The following is a 15,071-nucleotide window of genomic DNA, read 5'->3' as shown; positions in this document are numbered from 1 at the left end:
GGCAAGGGATGGAGGAAGGTCAGAGCGGCCACAGAAGCTATGACAAGTGAATGATCTTAAAGGACAAATAAGAAATTACTAAAGAGGGAGCAGCAGAAGGCATTCCCAGGATAGGTGATTTAACACATACAGGCCATGGAAGCCTCCAGGGCCTGCTTATTTAGGGAACAAGAAATTCAACGTGGCTGGAGGAGAGGTAAGGATGTAAAAGATGAGAGTGGCAAGGTGGGCAAGAGCCAGGTGGCAAAAGTTTCATGTGTAACAAGAAGGGCATCGTGGAGGACATGGAAGCAACCTAAGTGTCCATCGACAGATGAATGGATGAAGAAGATGTGGCACATATATAAAATGGAATATTACTCAGCCATAAAAAGAAACGAAATTGAGTTATTTGTAGTGAGGTGGATGGACCTAGAGACTGTCATACAGAGTGAAGTAAGTCAGAAAGAGAAAAACAAATACCGTATGCTAACAAATACATATGGAATCTAAAAAAAAAAAAAAAAAAAAAAGGTTCTGAAGAACCTAGGGGCAGGACAGGAATTAAGACACAGACGTAGAGAATGGACTTGAGGACACGGGGAGGGGGAAGGGTAAGCTGGGACGAAGTGAGAGAGTGACATGGACATATATACACTACCAAATGTAAAATAGATAGCTAGTGGGAAGCAGCCACATATCACTGGGAGATCAGCTTGGTGCTTTGTGACCACCTAGAGGAGTGGGATAGGGAGGGTGGGAGGGAGACGCAAGAGGGAGGAGATATGGGGATATATCTGTATGTATAGCTGATTCACTTTGTTATAAGGCAGAAACTAACACACCATTGTAAAGCAATTATACTCCAATGAAGATGTTAAAAAAAAAAAAAAGAAAAAGAAAAAAAAACAAAGGGCATCATGGGATGCCTTCTGTGTGCCAACCATGGTTATCACCCCCATCCTATACGGTAATTAATATAATCCTCATTACCATCTTAAAGAAATGTATTACCTCCTTTTTTATATGTGGTTCAGAGATATTAAGATGGAAATAGCAAATGATTAGGTTTCTGAAAAAGAAAACAGGTCTTAGCTTGCTCTTTCCATCAAACTTTGGTCTGCACAAAAAGTACCAGGGCAGGTGTGAGGTAGAGGGAAGATTTGTTAAACAGTATTGATGTCCCAGCCACAAGCCAGATCTATTTAATTAAGACCTCTGGGGCCAAGGCCTGGACGTTTGTATTATTAATAAAGTCCTGAGATAGTTTTTATGCACACAAGTTTGACAGCAAAGAGAGTAAACTAAGACACAAGTTATAAAAAGTAAAAGTATATATATACTGGACTGATCTGAAAATGCAAGCAAGCCTTTATACTGATCAGTTAGTATCAATATAAAGTTTCCTTGAATGGATTCCTTGGCCCCTACACACCAAGAGAAATAAAAGAAAATTAAAGACTCCCAGTCACCCTTACTCTGCTCTCTAGAGCCTATTATACTCAGGCAAATGCAAAACACGGGACGGCTAGACAGAACTAAACACTCCTAAAGTCTTCTCTTCCTGCTTCCTATTCCTCTGGATCTTGCTAAAATGAAGTATTAGAACATTATGGGAAAGAAATATTCCCAAGCTGAATATCTGGGGCTCTGGGCTTAGGACAAAAGCTCATTCAATAGTTTCCTTCTGTTTGGTGGCATATGTCTACTAAAAATCTTTATCAGAGGGCTTCCCTGGTGGTGCAGTGGTTAAGAATCTGCCTGCCGATGTAGGGGACACGGGTTCATGCCCTGGTCCGGGAAGATCCCACATGCCGCAGAGCAACTAAGCCCATGCACCACAACTACTGAGCCTGTGCTCTAGAGCCCGCGAGCCACAACTACTGAGCCTGCAAGCCACAACTACTGAAGCCCTTGCACCTAGAGCCCGTGCTTCGCAACAAGAGAAGCCACCACAATGAGAAGCTCGCGCACCACAACGAAGAGTAGCCCCCGCTCACCGCAACGAGAGAAAAGCCTGCGTGCAGCAATGAAGACCCAATGCAGCCAAAAATTAAAAAAGAAAAAAAAAATCAGAGAAAATGTTTCTATACATACATGTTTGTGACAATCTTCACATAGCACCTGTTCTTCCCCCACCCCATAATTCTTACTGAGTTTTTCTGTGGGGGTGGGGTGCAGAAAGAGTCCAATTATATAAGATAACACTGTAAATTCAGGCTAGTGAAAAGGGCTTATTTACATTCCTTCATAGAATCTAGCCTTTAACAGTTAAAAGGCCATAGAAATAGTTCATCTGTGTAAAACATAAGGGGAGAAACTGGCGAACTTACAAAATATCCCCCACCAACATCTCAGAAAAGATTACTCTGTAGGTACATACCCTGAAAGAAATGAATAAGTATTATCTTTTCTCTGAAAGTCTTTTGATTAAGTTCAATTGTTATGAAAGTTGTACAGAAATACCTTGACACTAAACAAGAAAAACCTTCTCTAAGAGGGCCCTCTAGTGGAAAAAATCAGACTGTTGACAGAATTTCTTACTAAATATATGTTGCACAGAAACTTAACACAGTAAATATTCTACTTAATTTATTAAAATAAGAGTGAAACAAAATGAAAGCCATTTTGGTGTGAAAGGAATTAAACTACGTTCTAGGTAGCATAAACTTTTACTTAAAAACTGGTTGTAGATCAAAACATTTCTTCCTCAATTTTCCTTTCATATAAATACAAGAATCAAACTTCATTCCAATTTAATTGATTTCAAATTCAAATGTTAACCATAAGTTTTCGTTCATGTTGGACTGCATATATATTTTAGAAATATGAAAAGTATTTAATCTTTTTGTTTTAAGCAACTTAAAATTTTAACGTCGAATTTGAAGTTTAGAAATCAGTGGTCTTCACTGACGTTTTAATATATAAGCTTACAAATTCTATTTCAATCAATCTAATAGTAAACAGTGAAGCAGTGACAATAATACTATTTACTTGGGAAAGGATTTTTTCCCGCCAAATACATATATATCATTTAAATTGGAAAAAAAAAGTCTCCTCTGAAGTTCAGTTTTTTGTGGGAGAGTAGTAAGCAGGCAGGCAGAGGAAAGAACATTAGATGAAAGCACAGAATTTCTAAATTTAGTATTAGGATAAATAAATTTAACAACTTCCAATTCTTGATGTAAATCTATACTTCTTAAGGAAATATGGGCTTCATGCTAGGCACACACTAAGCATCATGATGTATATTATTAAATTTACTATCACAAATATCCCTGCAAGTTAGGTATCATAATACCTATGGCTGAAGACAATAGGCTTGGAGTGGTTAGGAACGCTGCCCAAAGTAAAAAACCAAGTAACATGTACATCCATCTGTCCACCTCTGTATCTGGATTCATGTACAGTCAGCTTATTAACTTGTCATAAAAATATTCCAGAAGGTAATGACATACCTCTGGAGATGTTTTATGGGTCTGGAACCCTTTTCCCCTATTTGCCTTCCAATAATTTGAGGAAGTTTCAAACTCAGTGGTGGTTAGTTATCCCTAAGTTCCTTCACAAATACAATCCCTACTGAATTTTTGTGTCAGTCTTCTTTTGTGAACTTGTTTTCATGATCAGGGTAAAAGACAAACCCTGAAGTGGCAGTAATGGTTCCTTAGTACAACCTGCAGTGTGTCCAAAGGAGGAGGGGAGGGAGGGAAGGAAGGAAGGAAATGATTTCTTTTTGTTTCAAATGCAGTAGGACAGCAGAAGAACAGGTAAGAGCAAATATGGGTAAGTGACAGCAAACATGAGAAGGAAAAAGAGCAAATGAAAGAGAAAATGAACTACCATACACTTACTCTTCTCTGTATCTTTTACTCACCATTCTTGACTGTTTAAAATGTGTGGTTGGTGACTCGGATCAGTCAGTAACAAAACTTATCAAAACATAGTGTAAGAAATAAAAGAACCTTACAAAAGGGTTGGTAAGACAATTATGAATAAAAAGCATTTAATAACTTTCAGATCAACATATAAAAAAGGGAAACTATGCTGCAAAATATTGTTGAGGAAATACAAAATAAAGCCGGGGGGTAGTATCAAGTAAGCTTAGTATGGAAAAACCTGACAAGATGTGTGTGTGAGTATGGTAAGAGGCTGACAACTGAGTGGGTATTATTTCCAGGTAACAAAATCTAGAGTGACACGCAGCTAATCAGATTATTTCTCTATACAGTATAATGTGGCCATCTTTGTAAAAAATTAGTGACTCAAAGATTGAGAACAAAACCTCCTCACAAGAACTTTCCTACTCTCCAGAGTAGTCAGCTCAACTCAAAATATTACTATTTCTGCTACTACTAACAAAATGGATGAGTCACAGTTTGCACCTAATCTTAGTACATCTACGTGAACTGAGGCTGCTGAAGAGTATCTCTAACCATGTCAACAGCGGCTGAAGTCTGGGAGAGGGCTTACTCCAAAGCTAACATGATTTTGTGATACTTCTATAACACGACACCCATAATTTTCTTAAGTTCTCACTGACACTTAATTCAAAAACAAAACTTCAGGCAGCAGGATCAAATGCTGTCTTGTGTGACTGGACGGAAAGCTCCATATATCTGCATAAGGGGTCAATTCCTTCATGAAATCTCTTCTATAACACCATACTCAACAACCAGGTTCACAGGCTCAATCAATGAAGAAACATCGGCATGGGCTCTATCATTATTTACCAAGAGAACACACGGTCTGCAGATGACTTCCCTTATGCTTCCACAAAGTATGATGAGCTCTCCGTTGGAAACTTGTTCCACATCCAGCACCTCCCCCCACCCCCACCCCCACCCAAGTTTCTTTGCCGGATCTCTTCTACGTGTTCAGAGTGACTACTGCTACACCCGCTGCCTTCCTGTCTTCCTCCACTCCTTTTCTTTGGGTGGCGTAGGGAGAGGGAAGGAACTTTCCCATCTTCCAACCCTCCGGTTTTTGCTCAAAGTGAACTACCCAACCCTAGGATATGGAACCTGACCTTCAGAACCTGACCTTCAGCTCCTTTTGGCTAGGTGTGTTCATGCTTGCGTACTTTAAGATGCTTACCTGCTAGCAAAATTCTTGTTTTTTTCCCATTTCTTCTAGCCATAAGCTTTTTCAAGAAGCCAGAGAGTTTGAAGAAGCTGGCTTCAGAATAATGAAGCTGTTCTTCTACTCTGATTTAATCTTTCCATTCATCTATGCAATCCTATGGCTACCCAGCCTCTAAAGACTCTTTCCACTGCAAGATACTACTGTAGTTCACTTTTATACAACACGTTAGTTTCTGGTAAGTGTAAAGTGAATCATGTACAGACCACTGCCAGAAAGGAGTATATTCTAGCAAAGTAGAAGAACGGATAGGAAAGGGTACAAGGGGACTCTGAATACATGAACAGTCTTAAAAACCTGCAACAAATATGGCGAAGTGTTACATCTGTTAAAAGGGACAGTGGACACATGGATGTTATATTACTCTTTTTACTCTTGTATATAAAATTTCATACTTGAAAAAAGACTTCAGTGAAACAAATGATAAAATCCTGTTTTTTTCCTTAAATTTTTCAGTTCTGAAGTGTAACTAATGAATAAATAACCTGCACATATATAAAGTGTACAACTTGATGAATTTTGACAAATATGTACATCAGTGAAACCATCACCACCAATAATGAACATATCTGTTGCCTTCAACAACTGTGTATCCCTCTGTAATCCATCCCACTGTACCCTTTGCAGGCAACCACTGATTTATTTCAGTCACTAAGCATTCTGCATTTTGTAGAATTTCATATTTTTTAGCTATTACAGAGACAGTTGCTACACATTTGTGTACCAGTCTTTCATGGACGTATGCTTTTATTTCTCTTGGGTAAATACTGGGAGAGGAATGGCTGGATCACATGGCAGGTATATGTTTAGTATTTAAGAATCTCTCAAATGGTCTTCCAAAGTGGTTATTCACTTTAAATCTCTGCTAGAAATGTATGCAAGTTCCAGATGCTCCACACCCTCACCAGCACTTTGGTCAGTCTTAAAATTTTAAATCATTCCAGTAGGTCTGTGGTGATAGCTCATTATGGCTTTAATTCACATTTCCCTACTGACTAATAAGGTTGGGCACCTATTCATGTGCTCATTTGCTCTCTGTATACTTTAGTGAAGAATATGTTTAAATCTTTGGCCTGTTTTTTTGACTGAATTGTCTTCCTTATATTGATGATTGTTAAGAGTTCTTTTTATACTATCTATCGGGGGTCAGCAAACTTTTCCTATACAGAGCCACTAAGTAAATATTTTAGCTTTTGAGGGCCACATACAGTCTGTCACATATTCTTCTTTTTTTTGGGTGGAGGCTTTTAAAAATGCAGAAACTATTCTTAGCTAGCAGGGACTTCACATAAACAGACCTGAGGCTAGATTTGGCCCAGAGTAAGAGCCCTTCATCTAAATACAAGTCCTCTGTCAGATGTATGTTTTGCAAATACATTTCCCCAGTGTGTAGCCTGCCTTTTCTTAATAGTGTCTACTGAAAAAATTTTTAATTTTGAGGAAGTACAACTTCTGATTTCTTTCCCTTTATAATTCATGCTTTTAGTGTTCTATTTATTCTATTTTGTCAAAACTAAGATCACTAAGATTTTCTCTTATGTTTTCTTCAAGAAGTTTTATAGCTTTAGTTCTTACATTTAAGTCTATGATCCATTATGGTATGAGGTAAGGGTTGTGGTTCATTTTTTTGTATGTGACTATTCAACTGTCCCAGCACTATTTGTTAAGCTATTCTTTCTACATTAAATTTCCTCAGTATCTTTGCCAAAAAACAACTGACTGTATATATGTGTATCTATTTCTGGATTCTCTGTTCCACTGATCCATATGTCTATTTTTACACCAATACAATGGTGTCTTCATTACTGTAGCTTTGTAATAAGTCTTAAAATTAGGTAGTTTCTGTCATACAATTTGTTCTTTTTCAAAGTTCTTCTAAGCCCACTGCATTCTAGAATAAGCTTGTCAACTTCCAAAAACTAAAACCCTTCCAAAAACTCTGCTAGGAATTTTACTGTATCTACAGATTTGGAGGAGCACTGACATTCTAACAAATCTTGAATCATGAACACAATCAATTTCGTTTACTTTTGTAGTTTTTAGCATATAGGTCATATATATTGGGATGGCCAAAAAGTTCGTTCGGGTTTTTGTAACATCTTACAAATCCGAATGAACTTTTTGGCCAACCCAATATATATACATTCCCTACGTACTTAATATTTTTGATGCTATTGTACACAGTATTCTTAAATTTCAGTTTCAAATTGTTCATTGCTAACAGACGGAACCATAACTGATTTCTACATATTGAACTTGTATCCTGCAACCTTGCTAAATTCAACTAGAAGCATTTCTGTACATTCCTTAATATTTTCCACAGAAATGATCATACTTGTCTGAAATAGGCAAGTTTCTTCTCCCTTTTCAATATGTAAGCCTCCTCTTTTTCTTTCTTTATTGCACTGGCTAGAACCTCCAGCACAATGTGAAATAAAATTGGCGAGAGTGAGCATTTTCCTTGTTTCCACCACTGAATATGATATGAGCTATTGGTTTTTGGTAGATGCCCTTTGTCAGGAGGATGAAGTTTCCTTCTATTTCTAGATGCAGAAAGTTTTTATCATACAAGGATACTGGATTTTGTCAAATATTTTTTCTGCATATATTGAGATGAGATGATATGGTTTTTCTCTAGTTAATGTGGTGAATTTACACTTACGAATTTCCACATGTTAAATCAACCTTCTATTTCTGGGATAAACTCATTTGGTTAGGATATACTACTCTTATATATTGCTGAATTTGATTTGCTAACATTTTATTAAGAATTTCTTCATCTATGTTCATGAGAGATACTGGTCTGTAGTCTTCTTTTGTCTGGTTTTGATATCTAAGGCTGGCCTCATATAATGTGTCAAGTATTCCTTTCCTTTTCACCTTTTCTAGACTTTAGGTAGAATTGATATTAATTCTTTTAAATGCTTGGTAGAATTCACCAGTGAAGCCTCTGGGCCTGTAGTTTTCTTTATGGGAAGGCTTTTAACTACAAATATGATTTCTTTAGTAAATATAGGGCTATTCTAATTAGCTCCTTCTTCAGTGATCTTTGATAGCTTGTATCTTTTAAGAAATTTGTTCATTTCAATGAACAAATCCTTTTAATGTCTGTAGGATTTGTACTGTTATGCTCTCTCCTATTAAATTCCTCTTCCCTACATCGTGGCCTGGAAACTCTCCAGGCAATAAGCTAAGGCAATTGTAGACCTCACCTGGTTCTGTTTTCCCTTCTCTTAGGGAATCACTGTCCTGTGCTGCCTGTTATTCAATGTCTGAAAATCTCTGTTTTATATACTTTGTCCCATCTTGTAGTGGTTTAAAATAAGAGCGTAAACTGAGCCCCTGTTTCATGATGGCCAAGAATGGAAGCATTTACTTTTTATTATGGGAAATGTAGAAATATATGAAACAGGAGAGAGAACAGTATAATAAACCTTTATGTATCTACCATCCAGCTTCTTCAAAAATTCTCAACTCATGACCATCATAGTTTCATCTACACTCCCTCCCCACACGGCCCCCTCCCTGGATTATTTTGAAGCAATTCCAAACATTAGTTTCTTTGTAAATATTACAGCAATGTATTTCTAAAAGATAAATCCATAACCACATTATCAAACTTAAAAAATACTATCAGTAAACTCTAATATTATCAAATATTGAGTCAATATTCAAAATTCCATTTCTTAGAACTTCTTAAAGTAGTTGCCTCGTTCAAATCAGGATCAAAATAATGTCCACACATAGTATTTGGTTAGTACGTTTTTTAAGTCCCTTTTAGCTTATACATTTCCTCTCCCCTTTTTATCTTAGTTATACAGTACTGCACTGCCCAATAAAGTAAGGCACAAGTCATATGTGACTAGAGTTCTGAGAAACTAAATTTTTAATTTAAAATAATTTAAAATTTAAAATCAATATTCACTTTAGCCACCGGAAAATGTTTAGAATAATCTGAGAATATGAATTTACTTTTGCAACTCTTAAAGTTTTTATAAAATCTAATATTTCTGATGGAAATTTATCATCTGAATTCACATGTGTTGTAAGTATTTATTACAGTATTTTGAAGGCTTATTATAAAATTGTAAAATATCTCAATAAATTTCCAATATTGATTACATGTTGAAATAACATTTTAATTTATTGAGTTAAATACACTATTAAATGGATAGATAATTTTACCTATTTCTTTTTACTTTTTAAAATTTGGTCACCAGAGACTTTATAATGACATACAGCTTGCACTATATTCCTATTGGACAGTGCTAAAGTAAATGATTGATTTGTCCCTATACAGTCCCTTAACGTTCTACATTTTGCTTACTGTATTCCTGTGGAGTCATTTAGCATATTTTTTGTTCCCCTGTATTTCCTGTAAACTGGTAGTTTTAGAGCAATGGTTCTGAAATGGGGGCAATTCTGCTCCCCAGGGCAGTGTCTGGAAATATTTTTGGTTGTCACAGCTGAGGGAACAGTGTACTACTGGCATCTAGCAAATAGAGGCCAGGGATGCTGGTAAAGACAGCCCCCCACAAAAAGAATTATCCAGTTCAAAATATTCATAGTGCTGAGATTGAGAAACCTTGTTCTAGAGGCTTAATCAGATTGAAATTTGATTTTTTCACAAGATTAGTTCATAGGTGGTGTTGTGTTATGTCCTTCCATCAGGATACACATAAATAAATATCTGGCTATCTTTTTGTGATGTTAGCAGCTAATGTGATCCACTGATTCATTAGCAGCTACAAGGTGGTGATATTCTAACAGTATAATTCCTTCTGCATTTATTAACTGAAATACTTCTGTAAAGAAAAACTTCCCCATCTCATTTGTTTATCCTAAATAGTTCACATAAAAAAGCCAGCATAAATGCTAGATTCTTTCTTTGCCATTTTTCAAAATCATGAGCTTGTTCCCTAATATCCTCCAAAGGTGACCATTATTATTTTAAGCATCAATTATGAAATTCATAGGTTTATCATATTTTTGATAAATATTTTGAGTCTTTTTGACCCCAAAAGATCCCTTGTGCTCATTGTCCTTTCATTTTAAACCTTTTTGAATCTCTTTCTTTTAGATGTACCTCTCATATTATGCATAGTATTGGAATTTACTTCAAAAAACTTTTTAAAAAGATAAATTGTCTCCATTTATATTTAATGATATGACTGATTGATGTTTGGCCTAAGTTCTGCCATTGTTTTGTCTTAATATGTATATAAATTAAATATCTAATCTTCAGTGATGGTATCTGTTTTATACTGTCCCCTTCTCCCTTTTTCGTCTATTTCTGGAATTTAGGAAAGCTATTTTTATTTGAAAGATTATGTGCAAAATATCTTATACAATATCCTTATGGCCTTAATATCTTTTTTGAGATACTGGTTCCTACTATAAACAATATTGAAATTCTCCCTCATTTCCCTCTCCCAAAGCATCTAATCTGAAGTAGTACCCCCTTTTATTTCCTGATAGTACCTATAGGACAATCAGCAAATATATTCCATTTTACTTACACTGTCTCCCTTCTCCCATGTTCAGAGTGTTGTGCCTTTAGCTACTGTGTCAGCCTTATAATCACATGATACATGCTTACTATCTCCTTAGTCTATCCTGTAGTTCTAGTTCTCCTCAGTAAGCAGCTTTGTTCTGCAAAGCAGTTTCGGTTAATTTGAGAGTTCACAGGGCCTGAACCACCACCCCAGCACCACCTGACCTTTCTTGAGTCTACAGTCACCTCCCAGTTTCAGCTGCTCTCAAATTGGTCTGCTGAACTTTCCACACCAAATGGGGCCTCTTTTCTTTAGAGATGAGTACCTGTTGGTGACTTGATTTTTGGATTCTTGGAGCCTTCCCTCTGCTTCTTACCACATACTTTTGGATACCATACCAGTCTTGATGCTGCTGCTGATTTGATCTTACCCACCTATATTTTGGAGTTCATGGGTGTTGTAAAATATAGAATTTGACTGATGTTTGTCCCTGGTTCTTGGGAGGAAGACTCTAAAACCCTAGGAATTGTCTGAGTGATAGGAGTGTCTGTCTTTGTTATTCACGGGCCCCTACTAGGATCACACCTGACTTTACTACGCTAAGGAGTGACTGACCCAGGATGGGGGAAGGCAATGCCAGAAAGACAAATCATGTGACTAGAGGGCTGGGGCTTTGAGTCTTATTATTGTCCTCCCAATCTCTTGAATTCCAGGGAGGAGGGCTGGAGATTGAGTTCAACCACACAGCCAATGATCCAATCAATCATGCCTAGGTAATGCAACCCCAATAAAAATCGTGAACACTGAAGCTCCATAGAGCTTCTTGGTTAGTGAACACACTGATGCTAGGAGGGTGACACATCCTGATTTCACCAGAAAAGTGTACAGAAACTGTGTTCAGGACCCTCCCAGACCTCACCCTACATGTCTCTTCATTTGACTAGTAGGGATTTGTATCGTTTATAATAAAACTGTAATTGTTAAATATAGCCTTTTCTTCAGTTCTGAGTCATTCTAGTTAATTACAGAACATGGGGGAGTCATAAGAACCCTTGAATTTGTAGTCATTTGGTCAGAAGTGCAAGTGGCCTGGGGACCTCTGAACTTGCAGCTAGCATTTGAAGTAAGGGTAGTTTTATTGGAGACTAAGCCCTTAACTAGCCTGATGTTAACCCTGGGTGGTTAAGTGTGAGAATATACTGCAGTACACCTATAGGGATACCTTAAAGCTTGGTTTGTTGTATATGTTGTCCATGGGTTGTTAACTGTTATGTTATCCTAGTTGCTCTTCTATTTTTGGGAAAGGATTTGGAAGACTCAAAAACTATGCCACTGTTATACTAACTCATTTTGTTGCTAGTTCTTCCTTGGAATTTATGTTAACTTAGTACATCACCCCCGACCCCCCACTATTTCAATATTTATCATCGTTTCACAGATATTAACAGACGGTTAAATCACCAAGATTACACACTAAGGCCACTCTTAGTGTTGATTAGAACTCATCTGCAGTTTACTTTATGGGATACAAACTGCAATAAAAGCTACTGGTTGCTGCTTGGTAACAGTAACAACTATAATTTATATTGGTTAAGAAAGCAGACATGAGACTTTGGTTTTCAAGTGACTAAATCGGGGACTCTAATTCTCTTTTTTGATTATTACCACCCCTCCCCCAATCAAATAACATAAAATGCAGAATACATACAAAGGGTTTAAAATATTGCTTCCTCATCAGCAGGATGCATTAAATTTGTAAATTAAAGAGCATAAAAAACCTGCATATTGCAAGGCATGATATATATATATATATATATATATATATATATATATATATATACACACATATACGTATATACACACACACACACACACACATTTTCAAACTGGTCTGAAGCCCCAAAATAAAAAATAAAAGCAAACATTTTACCTCTGTGAGACGTAGCTGTGATGAAGCAGCCATATAATCTGATTCTAATTTGTTCTTCTCGGAGATCACTGTAGTATTTTGAAGAATTAAATCTACTTTTTGTATATGCAAAGAAGTACAAATCTAGGAATAAAAACCCCTATGAGTTTGTTTTACAACTAAGAAAAACAATACAGTTTCTTTTAAAAAACAAAATTATAAACCATGAAAAAAATAACATTTTTCTAATGTGACTGATACCTCTCTCAAATAATTATTCTAAGAGAATTTTAAAGTTTTCTTGTATATTTGAGTCATCTGGAATAAAATAATTTAGCTTAATGAGTGCTTTAAACCAATTTACTGATCTATAATGAGAAATGTCAAACAACAGAGAGCTGAAATTACTGTTGAAAATCTCTTGCTAAGATTTTGCTGTCGACCTGCAACAAAAAAAATATGACTAAAATTAAGAAAATGGCTTACCTTTATCAGGTTTGTTAATTCAGTAACAAGTTTGGCTTTTTGAACATTTATTTCTTTGATTTTGGTACTTGCTTTTCGCTCTTCCTCTTCAAGGTTGCAAGTATCCTGTTCCATCAGCTTTAAACTGTATGAAATGCATAATGATGTGGAAATCAGAGAAAACACAAGGATTGAGCCCAAATTCTTAGGTCCCCTGCTGCTTTACGGGTGAGCTATTTAGCAATGCTACTCAGATGTTAACTGCTAGCTTCTAGATTAAACAATCGTTTTATGCAACCACTCAAGATTGAAAAGTATTTTTTGAGATAGAGTGTGTGCCCAGCATAGTCTAGGTAATGCTAGTGGCTAATGGTATAGGATCTGGAATCAGAGAGATGGATTTAAATTTCCTCTTTGCCACTAATGAGCAATATAACTGAACAAGTTACTCTTCTGAGCTTCAGTTTCCTCATCTATAAACTGTAAATAATAATAGTACTTCTCCTGCAGGGCTCTGGTGAATACTAAAAAAAGGCAAATTATGCAACACAGTATAGTGTCTGGCCCATAACTGATAAACACTGTTTATAAATATAGTCCCTTCCCTTACGGAGCTTAACTGTGGAGATCTGATTAACAGGTAAAAAAAATATAATGAAAAGGCAAATACAACAATCCTAAAAGTTAATACTTCGCTCTTTAAGATGAAGAAACTAAGGCTCAGAAGTTGTTACCTAAGATCCCAGCTACTAAGCTGTAAGATGTGTTTGACATCAAAGTCCAGGTCTTTCCACTACATCATGTTGCCTCAAGGGAAAAATCAAGAACAAACGATGGAAGCAATAATAAACAAGAATGAATAAGTTCAGTGGATGCTGTAGAGAGTGGACTGAATGGTACATGAAGAGACTGGGGAAGACAGGGAGGAAATAGAATGGGTGGAGTGAAATAAGATTTTGAAAAACTTGAAAGCCAATCTAAAGGAAAGCAGTATTTAATTAAATTTCATGTAGTAAAGGTAGGACGCTATAACAGATATTCTTGAAGGGGGTAGGAACATGAAAAGAAGATAAACTGGATGACAGTATTCTGGATGCACTGAATGGAGAAGGAGACTAGTCAAGTAGAGACCACTAACCATGTCACCACTGCAGTATTCCAAAGTGAGTAACTGGAGGTATGAGACAGCAGGATGACAATGGATATGAAAGGTTACTGCACTACAAAAATCAACATTACTTTATGAGGAGAAAGTTTAGCTTTAGACAATGAGTTCAATACAGCAGTCCAACAGTAAACGTCTTGTAGATGACTGAAGATAGAAATGAAGAGTTAAAGTAGAAAAAAATTCTAGGCAGTTAGACTAAATAGTTATATCTTGCTTTAAGCAACCAAGGTACATTATTTAAACAAAAGTTAATGGGCAATTGTTTGCTTAAAATTTTTTTTTTCTTAAAGCATTTTAAATATGATTTAATTTATGAATGTGTTTAGAAACACTATTATATTAGATCAAGGTAAACTTTTACCTTATTCAAGGCAATGAGCTGTCATTTATTATGTTATTAATATCTATATCTTTATTCTATAGCAAAGAAGCATAAAAGAACAATCACAACAAAAAGGTCTGTGCTGTGTCATGACTGACAGGACATGGGAAAAGCCTTGAAACTGGAAGCCACAGTTCCTTTCCCCTAGACTGAACACCCTAATAGCTTTTATCCCATCTTATATATTCCAAGTTTCTACAAAATATCTAAATTCAAAATAAAACAATAAGTTCTGAGAACAATTGCCTGGGATCTCACAGTAAGCTAGCATAATGTAACAAAGTCATTCATGGGTGAATGATGCACTTAAAGTAATGTAAGAGTGCACAACTTCACTGATGAGTTCACATTCCATGTTGCAATTAAATTTTCACAAACCACACCTTGGCAAGTTTTGATGTACCATTAAAGAATACATACACTGAAAAGTCTATTAAAGCACTTCTCCCTTTTCCAGCTGCATATCTATGTGAGGCCAGATTTTCTTCATATACTTCAACCAAAACATCTCACAACCAAGTGAATGCAGAAGCA

At 36.2% G+C, this 15,071-nt stretch overlaps 1 protein-coding gene across 3 annotated transcripts in view; it reads right to left on the bottom strand.

Moving 5' to 3' along the window:
* The window catches only part of SMC5 (structural maintenance of chromosomes 5), a 97,380-nt gene that overhangs the window by 10,137 nt on the left and 72,172 nt on the right, over positions 1–15,071 (bottom strand). For all 3 annotated transcript variants that reach the window (XM_059924879.1, XM_059924880.1, XM_059924881.1), the window contains exons 16-17: positions 13,009–13,132; positions 12,544–12,666 (exon numbers count right to left, since the gene is read on the bottom strand). In XM_059924879.1, coding sequence (XP_059780862.1) covers positions 12,544–12,666; positions 13,009–13,132 — 247 coding nt within the window. The remainder of the gene's footprint in view (positions 1–12,543; positions 12,667–13,008; positions 13,133–15,071) is intronic.

The sequence above is a fragment of the Balaenoptera ricei genome, chromosome 6 (genome assembly GCF_028023285.1).
Source record: "Balaenoptera ricei isolate mBalRic1 chromosome 6, mBalRic1.hap2, whole genome shotgun sequence".
Lineage (NCBI taxonomy): Eukaryota > Metazoa > Chordata > Mammalia > Artiodactyla > Balaenopteridae > Balaenoptera > Balaenoptera ricei.
Note: the sequence above shows the minus strand (reverse complement) of the source record. Positions and strands in the feature narration are given on the sequence as shown.